The 17961-nt window shown below is 45.1% G+C and overlaps 1 protein-coding gene across 2 annotated transcripts in view; it reads right to left on the bottom strand.

Moving 5' to 3' along the window:
• Positions 1-17961, bottom strand: part of LOC142787010 (decapping and exoribonuclease protein-like) — a 123611-nt gene that overhangs the window by 17827 nt on the left and 87823 nt on the right. Inside the window, exons 2-3 of one of the 2 annotated variants that reach the window (XM_075884627.1) lie at positions 6316-6554; positions 4225-4447 (exon numbers count right to left, since the gene is read on the bottom strand). In XM_075884627.1, the coding sequence (XP_075740742.1) occupies positions 4225-4447; positions 6316-6554 (462 nt within the window). The remainder of the gene's footprint in view (positions 1-4224; positions 4448-6315; positions 6555-17961) is intronic. The other variant, XM_075884628.1, reaches the window with a different exon arrangement.

The raw sequence follows: 17961 nt of genomic DNA, 5'->3' as shown, positions 1-17961 counted from the left end.
GGTAAAAGTTGAATGCCTCATCAGTCACATAATCGCTGAAGTTCATAACCATCTCCCGTTTCGACCATGATGCAGTGGTAGCGTGGAGCTCGAACAAGCCGAACCAGTCCTGTACAAGTCCATCATCTGCAACTTCGGTGTACTTGAGGATGTGAAGGTCAGCCGATAGTTCTGTCATGATGCCGCAAACTGCATGCGCCTGAGATCACCTCTTCTGTGGTCGATATTCATTTGACGCGTATTGCCGGTGGCATCCTGAATGATGTGAGGCTGATGAGTGGCCGCCAGGTCTTCATCCCGTCGACTCGTGTGACAATATGATGAATGGGAGACACGGCCTGGTTCATGCACGATGTTTATTCTAAAGCACTTCCTCATCCTCTTCTTCCACCATCAGTCACTGCCTTCTTACGTCACACACACACGACCACGCACAGACACACACACACATATATATAATAGCTTGTGTGTGTATATAGCTAGTGTGTATCTAAGAAAGACCTTTCATGTGTATAATGTACCCACACCCTCGGAGGCCCATCTTTATTCCACGGGAGCTTTTCTGCTGCAAATGAATTCTAAAAGAAAATAGAGCCCAAACGGGCTTTCAAGAACCATCGAATCTTTACTATCAACATATATGAAGACTAAAAAGCACATATCTCACAGTCCCCAGCCGCGATTGTGAAAGTGTGTATGTAGTCTTCCAAGATTTCAGTGTTCAATGCCCTTACGCATTCAAGTGTGATGACTTCTTAGGTGGCAGCAATTGCTTCTTTGTGGGTTGATTAAATTATTAGCAAGAAGCCCAACTCCTGCTTGTTAATATCAATGTTATTCTAGTAACTGCAATACGTACACATGGGCAAGCACAGGAGAATAACTAATGAATGTAGCACATGCTTTTAAAGAAGGTATACAGGCACTGACCATGTGCTCGTCCTAAATCAGTTAATAGCAAGGAATATGCGAGCAAATGAAGAACTGATACCTACAACATATTAGCAGGGCTCATACAAATGATGGGCAATAGTTAACGTGTGATAAAAATAGATAAATGTTCGATATGAGACGTAAAGAACAGCTATGTAACAAGTGGCCTTATCTGTTCCGTGCGAGTGAGCGGGGTTGCTGCTGCTCGTCGTGCTAATCTCTGCCAAAAACAGTGGTGAGCTCGTGCCAGGTTTTGGTGCTTCTTATAGAGGAGTCATTCTTCGTAACTGCACATATTGATGTTGATGTCCACAAAAGCGCACTTGAAAAAAAAACTGCCTTCTGCGCTCAAAGCCTCGGAGACCGGCTCAGCATAAATACGTGCAACGCGACACGAACACCTTCCTTTCCCCCTCCTCCTTCTCTTTGCGTGCTGCTGGTCAAGCAGGTTTCGAGACAATAGGCACAATGGGCGTGTTTTTTCCCAACACATCCAGAGGGGCATAGCTAGCGTAAAGTGTACGTTCGAGGAATCTGAGCGACTGCAGTGCACCGCTTGTTCAGAAGTGTCAAGGATGGTGCATGGAAGTTTGCCTACGTGATGACTTCTATGATGCGCTCGATCTGCACTTTGTCAGGTCACATGCGATAATAATAACACTAAATACATTGTTTCTAATGACATAAGCGACATATAATAAATCAACCAGATTGTTTTGCCACATGAAGCAAAATTATTTGGCACCCTGGAATCAAATAAATGCATGTGCCAAACTTTGAATGAATTTTAGAGTAGCTTTTTAATGAAATTTCACAAGATTTACACCCGGGATTTGGCAGATCTATATACAGTGAAACCTCGTTAAACCTTACCCGTGTAAACAGTAGTATCGTTTTAACAGTAGTGAAGTCAAATCCCCGACTTGGCGGCCATTGAACATAATGCATTTTGTATCAGCATAAGCCGTACCAGCTTATCACGTATGTATCAGTTAATAAGTAGTTTTTCCAATTTTCATAGTGCACTCGCCGCAGCATGTCATTCCCCACTGGGCGTCCTGACAGAACAGCAAGCCCCAGAGATCGAAACACGCCTCACTTGTTTGTGTTGCTGATGATGACGGCTGTGTTGGTGAGCGCCATCTCTTGGTTTTTTCTGCAACAAGAAGCACTCGGCCGGCTAGGCTTCTGGTGTTGTCTAGGCGATGGCGCTTTGCACACACGCAAACACGGTGTGCGCTTGCTTTGCTTTCTTTGTTCCTTTGGCGCCATGCATGGGTGTTCTCTGGTTGATCCGTGCTGTACAGCTCTCGCATCGTTTTTCACATGTTGTGTATGTGTGCTTGTGCTGCTTCGTACTTGCGTCATGCCGAAGCTGGGACAAAAGCATCGAGTGCCAGTGACGCCAGTGACACCATGAACCAGACTTCAGACATTGTAGACGAAGCTTGCAAAACTCTGCTAGCTGAAGTTCTGGAGCGGCAGGGTGTTAGGAAGGCATTTTCTTCCCCGACTTCAGAGACACAGACAGCGATATGCAGACATCTCTGGACATGTCCGTCGAAGCCATTGTTGCCTCGGTTGTCGAAGTGTCACGAAATGATAGTGATGAGGACGACATGGAAAGCGACAACACGGGTGATCCAGGTCCGACTGTGGCCAAGTCGGCGCAGTGCTTCACTGTCATGTGAGTATTTGCAGAGAAGAGGGGGCTGGCCGAAAAGCTGGCTCACAGCATAAGTGAGTTCGAGGCCGCTGTCGTTGCTGCTAGGCCGCCGCGTCGTCAAATGAAGATTACAGAATTTGTCAGGCGAAGTTAATAACCTACTGCACGTTTTTTGTTCTTTCATCGCATTCCCTGAAGGTTTATTTTTTTGACAAGTAAGTGAGCGACCTGACGCTATTTCGGTTAAGCAATACTACAGTTTAGTACATACTTTTTCCGAGCTTCGGCCAACTACGGTTTAACGAGGTTTCACTGTATATATTTTTTCACTACATCTTAATTTTACAATAATTGAGAGCAAATACACATATCCTTGGCATGTCCTTATATGGACAGCCAGTCAACGTTCAAAACTTGATGTCCGGTCGGACATCTCATTTGGACGTCCAGAAAACAGCCACACGGGACAATGATTTTCACAGTACATTCATTGGCTATCCGAGTTAGATATCCACACGGCTGGACATTTGTATTCATATTGGACAGCCAGAGGATATCCGTGGTTACTTGGGCTGCTTCGAACTGAATTTAGTGTTCATTTGGATGAATCAACTTTTTTCATAGCAAACTGCTGTGTAAAATGACTACGCTTGCCTTCAGGTAGCTTTAGTGAGGCAGTACTAGGCTAACTTAACGTTGATTTTGAGATCACTTTGAAGAACGGTGCCAGCAAATCTGCAACATAAAAATTATCACTTTTGTTACGTGGTTCATATTAATTTTATTTTGTTGTTACTTACACGTAATAATATTACCGCGCGCAGGAATGTAGACGAGCATTCTAAGCTTGTTCACTCTCACAGCTTGGCCACGTAGACACTATCCTACGACATTTGCAAGTTTTCGAATGGCGTATGCAAAGAATTGCACACGCTATTCATTGCAGTCACTGTCACTGCGCATGCATCATAAAGCTAGCCATCATTAGCATTTGCAGTCTCTTCACAAGGTGGCTGCAAAGCCCCTTTGAGATGATTCGAGCATGCGTCAGCGTTTGTGATGAAGAAATGCTATTCTAAAGCTCGTACAGCACCCACATGCAAACGCTACGCCCAGGGAGCTCGCTAACTTTGCGTACACTATTAGAAAACTACTTATAAAAGCATGCTGGCCGCACCAAAGGTTTGCAGAATGGTAACAATATTTCCTGAATTCGCACTATTACGCAAACGTTAATCTAAATTCAACATAACAGAGAGGATGTTACGTGCAAAGACTATGACGTGAATATGAAGTACACTAAGTGAAACACTCAGAACCAGCTGGGGTTATTTACTGTGCTACCGATTTTAATATTCAGCCCTGCACCTCCATCGAATTGCCATCTCAGCTGCCGAGATCGCACTACAACCGTCGGCTGAGTAGTTGGACGCTGTAACCACTGTACCACTGAGACACTAAGGTATACACAAGGGCTGCTTTGCCAATTAAATTTCAGCACTGATAAAAATTTTCATAACATTACTTTATTCCACAGGAAGTTTTTTGTTCAAGGACTCACTCGAAATGGGTGAAGCAAAAGCAAAAGAAAAGGGTAAGTTGGATTTACTGGAATGAACACTTACTTGTGAAAATTCAAGCGGTGTGATTCAGCGGAGAAGACGCGGTTCGTCTTGAACTCCACGTAGCTTGCTGTAGAACCTGGCTCGCACTGAACAGATGGGTCGACAGCTTTTACTTCTCCTGATATCACAAATGTGTGCATTCCAATCTGGCCATGCAAGACGGTGTTGTACGAGTCACCTTCTCTCACCAATTCGCCTTCCTCGGGTGCCACCCATGGCTCAGCTGCGTTGGAGTAAAATATTGTATTTGATTTAACACATGATCCTTTGCTTGAGTTTATGTCATATTTGTAAAAAAAATGGCGAGGTATCATAGCAAGTAAATTAACGTCTAAGCTCTAATTTCCTTTCTTTTTCACGGTTTGTGATGTTTCTGCACATTGCGTAATGCCTGCTTTCCATAGTGTGTCCTTTCAGTTTCATGGTGATGAATAAGTCGGAAGAAAGTATAAACACAAAAATGGCAAATTAGCGAAAGGCACTCTAGCGTAAAATTCAGAAATTGGAAAACGTAAATGCCGACCCCCCCTTCTCCTAAAAAAAGAAAGCAATCGTACGGCTACGGAGACACAGCAAAGGAGAACTGACTCTACCTATAGAGAAAGGACGGGTGCTGCTTCCAATCATGGAGTCAGCGCCCGTCCTGTCTCGCATTTCTTTGTCGAGTGCTCGTAAAATGCAGTGCAGGCATATTCTAAGAATGTATGATGACCGAGCCTCGAAAAGTATTTCATCACAACAAAAAGGCCAATTGTTGGGTTCGGTGGTGGCACCACAGCAGTGCTTTACAGCTACAAACTGCAAAATATGAAAAAATAGAAAGAAGTAACAGTGTCGCCGCACAGGGGAGGCAATGTGAAAGCAATGAACTGAAATACTATATGAACTAAGGCTAGTAGTGTCGATCCACCCATTCGTGTTTGGATCGAGGCGTTTCATATTTCTAGGACAGAGTAGGGTACTCGTCTGCAGGCCCCTTGATGTTCGCTCATAAACCTTACTCAGCCATTTCGCAGAAGCCGGCAAAAGGCGGTGAGTATGGCAATATTAAGAAATTATTTCATTGAACCGTAGCAGAGGTGTTTAAAGCTGGAGTAAAAAGCCTGGTGGGTGAGCGCTCAGGCGGCCTCATTTCACCATAAACTTATGGCCAAGAGCCCAAATACGCGTTTTGGGGTATAGCTGTGTATAGCTGAGTTGTGTATAGCTGAGTTGTCTTTTGTATTTGCTCTGACAAGCAGAAGGCCAGATTTGGTTGAAATCCACGAGAACCTACTGTTGTTGGCATACGCCTCAACTATTGATGCGCTCCGCTGAAGGCGTTCCTGCTTTTCCCCGAGGCTCCCCTCAGTCGTCGAACCTGAGAGGTGATAGCATCGCTTGCTAATGGGTACTTTGTTTTTCGCTTCATGCCCCACATGCAGCGTTTCCCCAATGGCGAAACATAAAAATAAAAGGAGGCATAGGTGCCAGTGCTTATACTGCATGCACTAATTCTTCCAGTATTACTATTTTCATCACTATATGTTGCTGTGGGAGCAACAATCCAAAGCTGTCATAGTAACAGTTCTTATCAAAAAGAATATTTGTTGGCAAGTATCCCAGTGAAATAGGGATACCAAAAATTAAGTGAACAATAAAGACAGACACATTCGTGGCGGGAGCGTAGGTGTTAGGAGGAAGACCACCACCTTCTTCCAATTTCTTTCTCTTTCACATTTAGCAACAACACCATCTCACATGTGTGGATCTAGGCTATGTCTCACACGTTCGCATGTTTTCTTAAAAAAAATGAAAGTATGTACAGATAACTAGAATCAAAACTTCTGGAAACCGTCCCGCATAATACTATGATGTTTACTTCCACACTACCATTCACCATAAATCATCAAAGTTCTTAAAAACATTATATGGAATTGCAGAGTATATCAAACTAATTCCCATATTTTGTGAGCTCGACATATGTGGGTTTGACTTTGTGTGCGATTACTGTACTGCCTATTTGTGCACGTGCGGAAATTCCGCCTTATGCTGCATGTTGGAAGGAATAATCGTAATATAAACTTCTCATCGTGTTAGGAAACACTGGACTTTCACTTGTGCTCATGATGCGGTGAAACTTGATGCCCCAGTATGTCGTGCGATCCACAAAGCAGTTGTCCTTCCTCCCTTCGAGGTATTCGTGCACTTCCTTCTTTGTCGGATGAACCCGTAGATAGATGACGCCTCGGTGTCGGGAAGCCACCATTCGCCAGGCCGTTGTCTTGTCATACGGTGTGCACATAAGAACACACAAGCACAACCGGTGGCCGACGAAATCTGTGTGTACACTGCACAGAAAGGGCATGCATGAGTACATTGCAAAAGAATTCAAGACTTTATAAATAATTTACATGCGCTACAAGAAAGAGAATTTGTGATGCCAAAGCAGTTCAAATTGTATCATTCAATTACCAGCCTACAATCAGTAATAAAAAACAAAACCTCTGTCATAAGAAAAGTTTGTACGTGAACCGCGTGAAGCCACTGCAGTGACCCAGACAACACATCAAATGCACTTTGCCTTCTTTTGTCATGCTTCTTATCCGATAGGCAAATGTCTTTGTCGATGCTACTCTTACAGATATAATCAAATTAGTCACTAAAGCTCTACCCACTAAAAATGCTAACCCCCCACTATTTAGAACACTTCCCGCTAGATTTAGAACACTTCCCGAGAGCTGGCCATGTTGCAAGTTCTTTGCCACCATAACGTCACAGAAAGGAGTGTTAAGACGGCAAAGTTAAAAAGTACATGCACAAGCAAAATTTCCCAATGATGAGGCCCGTGAAGTGATGTTAAACTCGTTGCTTTTCTCTCGCCAACCCCCATTTTCATGCAGAAACTGAAATAAAAACTTCCTTGAGACTTGACTGATCATAACCAGTTTCACTACGTCCACTGTGGCAAGGCAAAGGCCAGCGGGGTAGTCAGAGGATAGAAGACCAGGCACGTTCCCTCCTCCCTCCAGAAATTTTTCTCTCTGTATAACAGACCCCAAAATAATACTCAACTACATCTGCCTGCCTGGGCTCCACTTCAGATGAAAATTGTGCCTCTCCCCCTTCGGAAACGTTATTGCTGCCTTCGCACTTGCTTCATATGCGGCAAGTCAGGTGGGCTCGCGATTTGCTTGAGCAATCTCAAATTGGCCAGCGCTGTGGCGCTTGTTTATGTACATTTGTTGATAGGTGGCAGCACACTCCAAACGATTCACTTGCTGACCGATTTGAGAGTAAAATTTGAAAAATGAAAATGTTCTTCGCACCCTGATAAAGGTGTGACGCGATGTGATTGAAATCATTCGGCGGAGAAAATTATTCATATTTCTTTCAGCAGTGATGTTGAAACAAACCATCTAGATGGCAAGAATTTCACAGTGGACGTAGAAGGCTATGAAAGCACCCACAGTGACAGCGACGATGCACGATCAGCTGCTAACTCACAAAGAGCAAGTTACACTTTACGTCCCTTCGTGCGTTATTGCTTGTTCACACTCATAAATTACTTTGATTGTATGAGGTGTATGATATCTTGGATATCAAAATAAAACAATAAAATAAATCAGTCATAAAATCAATCGAATACAATGACTGCATGTAGCGTAATTATAATAGATATTATGTAGTGCTACATGCCGCCAACAACCTCAAGCTCGAACACCAAATTAAAATGGCTAGAGCTATGTAAACGTGCAGTCACTGCTACAATCTATGCCTTTCGGCTAACTTCATTCAACTTCAGTGGTACCTTCTGAATGGCAGTATTGTCGACAAATTTTCGCAAAGTTTATGAATTTACATTGTGAAAAGCAAACGCATACATTTTTTTCGATATGCATTTTTTGATCATACGGATCGAAGCTGTAGCATTCGGGTACAGTGAATAGACCAATCTCACCAGCAAGCTTCACTATGTCACCGCAACCGCAGTGCATGCTGGTAGCAGTAAGTTCTCGGTACGTTCAACTGCCTGAAACCGGTGCATTAGCGAGCTTTAACAACCGCATTTGCATAAATTGTGATGGCTAGGCTCACGTGATGCTGGGATGCAACAGCAGCAGCCTCAAGTAAAACAACTTGGATTTTACGTGTTATAAAATAATGTAAAACACCCACAGGAATGTGTGCAACAGTGAACCAAATCGGACAGAGCGGCAACTACGATGCACTTTCTAGTTCTGCGTATTTGTGAATGCTGTGTGCATAATGCATCGTGTTTTAGCAATGCATTATTGCGGTATAACAAACTTGCCTGCGCGACCAATGAGCCGGTGTAAGAGAGCAAAACTTCACATAACATGTGCTCGATTCCCTTGGTGGAGCGATCGCGCGAGCGGCAACAGATGCGATGCAAAGTGTTTTTTTTGGGCAAAACAAATATATCTATTGTTATAGTGCACCAACAACAGGAGCAAGCGTATCACTTTGCGAAGAGGATGAAGGCACCTGTGCATTAGACGCTTGTGCGAGAGGCTACTCAGCCATCTTGTTCGGCTGCCGATTCACTGTGGACGCTATACTATAAACCTAGATCTCGCCCCGTCACATTGGGTGGACGTGCTGGGTGACCGCCTCGCAACAGAACTTCGCAGCGGCTATCGTATGAAGGGTCATTCTGCAACGATGACAGAAAATACGGTGTCTGCATCTGCTCCTGGTGTTCCTGCGGCTGGAGATGATGCGGTGACTACATCTCCTCCTGTGACCATATTCTTCGTGCTCGAGACCCCGCGGGATCCTGGCACGTTGAGCGGTTCTGGCGATCCAGATGAAGTAGACGTTGAAGATTGGCTGGCAGAGTACGAACGTGTGAGTACTCTATATTGATGGGGCCCGACATTTATACGTGCGAACTTGTTGTTGTATTTTAAGAGAATCGCCAAATCGTGGTATGAAAAGCTTGAAGCAGAACTCGGGAGTTGGGCATTGTGCAGGAAGAAAATTTTGGACCTGTCCAGGAAGCCTATTGGAAGAAAAATGGCCCCGAACAATATGCTCGCGTCTAGGGCACAGACCTCGACAGAGTCGTACGTCTTGTACATAAAAGATGTGTTAGCATTGTGTCGCAAAGCCAATGCTGAAATGCCTGAGGCTGACAAAGTTGGACATACTCTTAAGGGGATCGAGGACAACGCATTCAACTTCCTCATATGCAAAAATTATTCCACAGTGGACGTCAATATAAAGGAATGCTGGCGCTTTGAGCAAGCGAAGAACCGGCGGATTGACAGCGTGTTTGCCCGCCTTCCGAATACGGCTGCAACGTCTTGTGAAGACCATGCAAAAACACAGCCGCCACCTCCAGTTTCATCGGATCATGTGACCCAAATTGAACGGCGTGAACTTGAAGCCATTACCCTTGCTCTGGTTCACACTGCTGCAAGTGACACGACCCCACTCACTGCTAACAAGGTTCAAGCCATCGTCCGCCAAGAACTCGCCAGCATAGGTATTCCCTCAGTGTGCGCTTTGCCCAGCCCGCAGCGAGCTCCATTATGTGCACCCTCGTCCTATCATGAGCAGCAGTTTACGGCTCAATCTCATGACCCTGCTGCGTGGAGAACCGCCGACAATAGACCAATTCACTTTCATTGCTACCGTATCGGTCACGTCATCCGTCACTGCAATTACCTCTGCTTCTCTCTACCTCAGACGTCCTCTCCCTACCAGCAGTGGTCGATGATTGGAAACAGCTTGGATTCCCATCGGCTTTCGTTATCATTTACCAATGCCCGGACAGTGTGACAGAAAAGCGAATGGCCTACAATCAAAATATGGGCGAGATGGTAAAGTGCACTTTTCTTTTAGTTGTTTTCCTTTCTCAATAATTAAAATAAAGCAAAAGTTTTGGAAAATATCTGTGATATTTAACATGGGGGCAAAGGGCTTTCCTGACACATACCGTGGTTGCTGGCCAATGCTCACAGATTTTGCCTGTTTATCAAGCTTACTTACTTTTGCGTATTATATACTATTCGACAGAAATTCGTGGCATGCGAGCCCGTACAAGCGGCAAAAAAAGTAAAGTGGTTACAGCGGATGTGTCCGCTTCTTTGGTCACTTTGTCATGAAGTCAGACGAACAGCTACCGAAGAGCCATGGACGCTCATTTGTTCTGGTCATTAATTCAGTTCGCACTGGCTTCTCTACGGAACATCTCTTTTTTTGTTTCTTTTCATTCAAAGGACCAAAGTGTACCAGCAAGTGCACAGTGTGGCATTTAAACTGCACACTTTTTACCACACACACGCCTTTTGGTCCATGCAGAGCCCTACTGCACTTAAGAAAAATAGTTCACCAAAACTAACCAACGACAGGCAATTTTCAGAAGCCCACAAACTAGAACGGCTGTAAAGCACTTACGTAATAGTATAAAACTCATCAAAGATATTGCAATTCATTTAGCTTTAGGCCAATGTAAACGCATGCATAGTTTATGCTCACTTCCACATTCCACAGCGTGTTACGTGTATGACTGCGCACCGTTTTCACCTCGTTCGCTCGTTGGATAAACGCCTCCTTTATTGAGAGGCCTACTGCACGAGAGGAAAAACAGCTGCCACACGCTTTCCCTCCTTCATTTTAGAATGTTCTCGGTCGCTAGTGTCACCTGTGGCAGACGGTGCAACAACGCAACACTTTGCATAGCCTCCGAAACAGTGGTGTACAGTTGCAGGTCTGGAACAATTCTCGACTGACGCGCCCTCATGGGCCGAAGATGAAAAATGCTGAGCTTGTACCGCCCGCCGCTGTAATGATAGTGTCGGTCACGACCACCACCGTGTGGCGGTTGTTTAAAACTGAAGGCAGGCCAACTCCACTGGGAGCGCGAGCCATTCTTCCGGCATCTTTTTAGAGGAGGCGTTGGTTGGGTAGACGTTATGGCCGTCACGGCCGTGCAGCGATGAGCTGTTTATTCAATTTGAAATAGGAGGTGAGTGGATATCAGCAGTACTTGTATTTGCCCTTGTTCTGTCAGTGGCATATGCGAATTGGTAGTCAGGTTTACGGCGGTGAAAATAGCGCATGTGTTAAGTAGCGGGCGCTACGTAGTCCTAGCTGTAGTCCTAGCTCGTCTCGGCGAGATTGCACATGGCGTAGTTACTGAGGCTCTTCGATTTTACACTTCTGGCTACCCAAGGGCTGCCAGAGCATGCTCGTTTTTTTTCGGGCTGCTCCGTACCTCCCGCGGTGCACTTCTGGTTGGCGTTCGTTTTTCTGGGGTCAGACGGTCCTGGCGACCCGCGAGGGTCGCCAGACGGTTTCAGGAAAATTCAGTCGTGGAAGCTTTCTGGAAGGTTTTGGGCATGGTGTAAGAATAGTTTAGGTGAGAGAACAGCGCATAGAGAAGACTTCGTGGGGAGAGGCGCATGCTGTTCTGGTTAGGAAACCTCTCCAGAAAGGGCTCGCTAAACTAGCCACCCACCGCCGCCGCTTGCTTTACCGCCGCATTCTTGCTGTCCCTTTACTCCACGCTGGACATGTTGTTGCTTGTTTTTCTGAACGTGCTCACGTACGTTGGCACTTCAACGTCCTTCGTTGTTCAGTGTACTAGTGTGCTTCGCGATCGGGAAGTGCTTTGTACCCTACTGCAACACAGACGTAGGTGGTGCAAAGAAAAGTTTTCGCTTTTTACGTTACCGCCCCAGACAACACAAACACAACCTCAGGACGTCCTCAGTATGCCTCCGTGAGGACAATATGACGCCCTCAAAATGTCCTCTTATGGTAATAGAAAGGCGCTAATCCCGTCCCCTTGTCCATGCACATAACAACCTCAGCATATCCTCAAAACAACAATTCAGGACTTTTTCAGTATCTTTTCAGAACAATGATAGCGTGGCCGGTTCGGTACTGTGGGCAGTGATACTACTTAGTATTTACTTCTTTTCATGATATTTTCATATATCAAAAGAAAAACACCTGCGAGGTCTCGAGTATATATACTGTATCAATCAACACAAAGGTGACAGTGCTAAACTATTAGAGTAAAACAAAGCTTGATGACTGAAATTTATTTATTTAACAGTAATTAATCACAACTGACAGCTTTGTCAGGCATTCGAGTACGTGTATAGTTTGAAAAATAAAAAGCGGTATCAAGATAGTCAACACAGCTCAATCAACTACGTTTGTTATCTTTTCGAAAGTTTGACACAGTGTCCTCATCACCACGTGTATCGCGCCCAATGCACTCACTAGTGTTTGAGGCTCCGCTCTGACAGCCTATCAGTACACTCGACAGGGGCGTTGAGTTGACTTTCCCGAGGTCGGGCCATGTGTGAGATGCAAAAGTCGATCCTTTCACATTGGGACAAGGCTGCTTCGAAGCCCAATTGATCGCGATTGGCTGCTGTTCCAGGCTGCTTCGAACCACACCTCGCCACGGTCGGCTGGTGACAATGCATCCATGATCAGTCTGAACGCTGAGCAGCCCAGTGCACCCATCAACACGGCAATTCACCTACCGTCATCACCTACGATTTACACTCTCACACATATCTCACTTTTAACCATGCACACTAACAACAAAGGACACGAATCTTCACTAGTTCACTGCACTTTTCCTCACAGGGACGACGCTGCCATTTTGACAGTCAGTCGGCTTGGAATGGCTTAGCAACTTGACTATCTAGAATGGTGCCACATAGTCAATGGTTGCCAGCTGCTAGTTTGTTATTACGCGCTACAGCAGCGTATAATGACTGATTTAAGGCTGTGACTTTAGGAACACACTGTTTCAAATGGACATTTCACAATACCAGGTACGATACCTAAGCCAATCGATTATGTGTGTCTCATTAAGCGCAATGCATAACTTGAAAATTTTCTGCAAAAAAACGAGGCGAAAATATACAATAACTTTATGACTGTAAGAAACAAACTTGTGGAGAAAGTGTTCACGTATGAAATGCATCTACTTGGTACGCAAAGGTCTTCAGGAACAATATCTAAGTGCTCAGTGCAATGCTTTTGTCATCCCCAAAAGATCCTTAACAGGACCTTTTCCGGACCAATTGTTGTCCTCAGAAAGTTCCGGGGCAAACCAGCTTGTGTCGTCCTCAGTAAGTACTAAGGTCGATGAAAACTGTGCAAGGACGATTGTACCATATGAGGATGACCTCAAAACATCGAGTGTTGTCTGGGGCAAGATCAAGCCAGGCTTGAAGCATGGAGGCGGGCGATCCCTCGCAAGGACCGCGTCCTTCAGCGGACAGACCATGTGTGCGAGAAATATTTCGCCCCACATTTTATTTTGAAAGCAGAAATTATGCAGAAATTCTGCAGAAATTAATGGCCGCGTTCTGATGTCTGGCAGCAGAAGAGCAGGACTTTCAAAGGACGCCGTGCCATCTATTTTCAAAGGAGCGCCTAGTTACTTGTCTAAGAAGATAAGGAGTCCTTGAAAACAGTCGAGGCGGCACGCTTGCGGTGCAGCTTCCTCTGCGAACACAGGCGGGACCTGCAGTGGGACCAGCAGCAGGTCTCAAGCCGAGCAGCAAGCACTAACAGCCCCAAATTCAGATGCTAAAGTCAACAAAAACAGCGATGTCGTCGCGGCAAGTGACCCCGCCACATCACCTTTCGATGAAATGTTCTGCGTTGCGTCCACTTTGTGCCTTCCGACGTTATCCTGGGGTGTTCATCGCATTGACTTGGAAGGGTATCATGACCTCGTGTTCCACGACGCCTCTCTGCTGCGCGCAAGTGATGGGTCATGTGTGTTTTTCAACAGAAAAACTGTGCATGTGAAATGTGACATGACTGTACAAGTGCATATAGTTGGCAAGCCGGTTGATTGTAGCGCAATGGGTGTAAATAATTTTGCTGCAAGGGCATCGCAAATTGAACATATCTTGAAAATTGTTGACAGTGTAGATATCTGTGGTGGAGGACCCAGTTTGAAGGATTTTCCTCCTGTGGACCCTGAGTCTGCTTCCATTGACTGGCAAAGCAAATTAAGGCATAAAAGGTGCCAAATGTTGTTACCGAAGGGAAGCATATGTCGTGCATGCAGCAGTCTCTTTGATACTCTTAGAATTCATGCAAAGAGGCAGGCTGCTCGAGCAGAAAAACGGCAACCACTGAAGCGCATGAGGCTGTCTGTGTCGCCTACCAAGAAACACAAAGTTGACGCCTTGCGTCAAGCAAGGGCCATTTTAAAGAAGGCACAAGCACGGCTACTGAAGCGCAACCAGCTAATTACTAAAGAACTGGAAGAAAGTAAAGTTGAAATAATGAAACTGCAAGAAGAGGATATCAAAAAGAAACTCCTAGCTTTTGATATTCCACCAATGCAGCTTCTTCTTGTGCAAGAATGTATATCTGCAGCTAAGTGCACTACGAAGAATAACAGGCGCTGTACAGATGACTGGCTACTCCTATGCCTCTGGCTTATCGTCAGGAGCCCCTCTACTTACACAATTTTACGAAGCAATAACGTATTGCCGATGCCATGCACAACCACCATTAGAAGATATATAAATATGGTGGGGCTCAAATGTGGTTGTGATGAGAACTTTTTAAAGCTCTCAAGATTAAATTGGCAAAGAAGACACCCTTTCAACGCAGAGGGATGCTTATTCTAGATGGGATACAGGTTATAATTTGTCATTTAGTATAACTCAATAACTATATCAGCTACACAAAAACTAATTGTAGATTTAAAATCTACACTAAGAACTTTCTCATTAGCTGAATTTCGAAGTCTCTAGCACAAATGTTCAAATAAAGTTTTTTCGGGGAGTGTCTCCCTTGAATACGCGATAGCTGAGCAGGTATATATCCTCGAACTCTTTTGGGGACACGATCACTTTCGTGTGACTTCGCGTCATGTTGTGCAGTGACTGATACATGTACTAAAGAGACCTGAGTTTGTTAAGCCGTCAGCGTCGCGGCAGCTTACCTTGCATCGTTCTCGAGGCAGTGTGCGCCAGCTGGCTGTTTCGTTTTCGTACGCGGCGAATGATCGTGCGAGCGTACGAAATCGTACCCTAAATGAATACGCTCGAGGATATTATTTCAGCTTTTTGGCGAGTTTAGCTACGTATTTCCAAGCGGACAATGCAGAAAAAAAAACAACATACACGCGGCACGTTGTTTCGTTTGCTGCCATGACGGTAGAGTTTGTTTACGTTTACGCTGGCTGTCCCAGTATTTGATTTTGCGATCTTCGAGAAGCTTCGGGTTGTCTCGGGTTCCCCACACACCTGACCATGACGCTGTTTTTTGTCCAGACCGGAACTAGCTGACTGACCCGCTGGCTAGCTCTGGCTACCAGAGAGCTCCCAGAGGCCTGAAAATTGAAGAGCCCCACTGTCTCTTGCTGCAAGTAAAAACCGGACATATTTGACACGTTCTTCGGTACAGTGTTCCAGCACCGATTCAATTTGGCGTATTTTTTAAATTAACGACACACTGTTTTCGGGGAAAACTTGAAATTAACTGAAACGACCTGGTTCCTAAGGACAGGTGCCCAGCCACTGATTGTGTTTAGGTCCGTTCGATTCGCCTGCACCACGTGAACCAGTTCACGGGTGCTGCACTTCGCCATTCGTTTCAGCATTGCAGCATTTATGACCTCTGAACCCTGCCATTCGTTTGAAAAGGTGCAGAAGAGATGCAGCATTGGTTCACGATTTTCGTGCACCTCCTACGCTGATGGTAGCGGCTTGGTGGAGCCGCGCGTGCAGCTGAGCAGACGACGCAGCACTTAGGCGTAGGCGCTGCACCCACCTCTACGAACGCGGTGTTTTGCCAAGATGTTTGCGCCTCATAAACTGTCCACATGTGCGGTTTGTCATCGCTCAGTGTTAGCTTAATGGTGTAAATTAAGCGAACATAAATAAGGCCTGCACCTTCTTGGCACATCGTCATTCGTTTTGGGGGTCGCGCTGTGCCAGCACCCTGAACTCGCGCTGCACAATTTCTGAACTTCGCGTGCACAGCAGTGAGCCGGTTCTAATTGGTGCAGGTGAATAAACGGAACTTACGTGGACGCGTGGTGCGCGGCCATTTCTTGTTCGCTTCTAGCGGACTGCCTGCCGGTGACGACGAGTGCATCTCGCTAATGCGCCATGCGATTTAGGGTTCGCGCCAGTGCTTTTTTAGTTAATTCGAAATTATAAACTTGTGCGAGTGGTCATACTCAAAAGAAAAAATAGATGTGAAGGCTGGTGCCGAATGCGAGAAAGTCATGGGTCATCTACTCTCTAATTTCAGCTGCGCCTGTATAATTTTTTTCTTTTACGTAATGCTTTGACGCAATAAGGTACTTCGGTATTATTGGGTCTACTTTAGTGGAATTGTACTCTTGGAAAAAAATGTTATGATAAAATTTTAGTTTCAGCGACTTCAGGATTTCATTTATCGATATTGAGACAGTTGTCATTTTAGATGTTGGCACATTTTAAGAGTTGTGATTAGTGAATAAGTACGCAATGTTGGCGAGAGATGCTATTCTGAATGTAATGCATTTATTCAGAATTTTCATTGTGTAATCTGTCGTAAATGATCTATCATTGCAGTATCTGGCCACAACCTCCCACAAGTATACGTCAATTAACTCACGGCCTTCAGTCCCTGGCAGCTGCGAAGCAACTGAGCACGGCGGCGGACAGATCTGAAACGCAGCAGAGGGTGCTAAGAATCTCTGGATCCGGACAGGCCGCCATTGGAACCTGAACCTGGCAACGTTTAACGCTGGAAGCTTATCTGGTGAGGCAAGTTTAGCTGTACTATTCGAGGAGCTAGAGGGTGTTAAATGGAGTATAATATGGCGCAATGAGGTTAGGAGGACAGCTGAGGCCTATACGGTGCTACGAAATGGGCACGTTCTTTGCTATCTGGGCTTGGCTGACAGAAAAGGACTTGGAGTGGGGTTTCTAATTTACAGAAACATAGCTGGCAACATAAAGGAATACTATAGCTATAATGAAAGGGTGGTACGCATCGTAACTAATCTCAATAAGCGATACAAGATGAAGGTTGTACAGGCTTACGCCCCTACATCCAGTCATGATGACGCTTCAGTTGAAAGCTTCTATGAAGACATGAAATTGGCAATGAGTAAGGTAAAAACACAGTATAATATACTGATGGGAGACTTTAATGCAAATGTAGCAAAGAAGCAGGCTGGAAACCAGGCAGTAGGAGATTATGGCATCGGTACTAGAGATCCCAAAAGAGAGCTACTACTAGAATTCGCAGAATGCAATAATTTAAGGATTTTGAATATCTTCTACCGAAAACGAGGAAACCGTAAGTGGACATGGAGGAGCCCTAATGCCAAAAAAACGAAATAGACTTTATAATGAGTGCAGACCCAGGCATCGTGCAGGATGTCTAAAAGAATGCAAGGCACGATGCAGTGATCATAAAATGGTACGGTCTCGAATTTGTCTAGACTTGAAGAAGGAACGACAGAAACTGATACGCAAGAAGCTAATCAATTAGATAGCACTGAGAGGGAAAGTACAGGAATTCAGAGTCGCTTCAGAACACGTACTCAGCTCTTATTGACGAAAACAACCATAGCGCAGATACCGTGGATGATAATCTGATGAGTATCATTACGGAGTGTGCAGTGGAAGTTGGAGGCACAGTAGTTAGACATGACACTGGCAAGCTTTCCCAGGAAATGAATAATCTCATTAAGAAGCATCAAATCATAAAAGTCTCAAGTACAACAAACAA

This window comes from Rhipicephalus microplus, unplaced genomic scaffold (assembly GCF_043290135.1).
Source record: "Rhipicephalus microplus isolate Deutch F79 unplaced genomic scaffold, USDA_Rmic scaffold_41, whole genome shotgun sequence".
NCBI lineage: Eukaryota > Metazoa > Arthropoda > Arachnida > Ixodida > Ixodidae > Rhipicephalus > Rhipicephalus microplus.
This window is presented reverse-complemented; position numbering and strand designations above follow the sequence as displayed.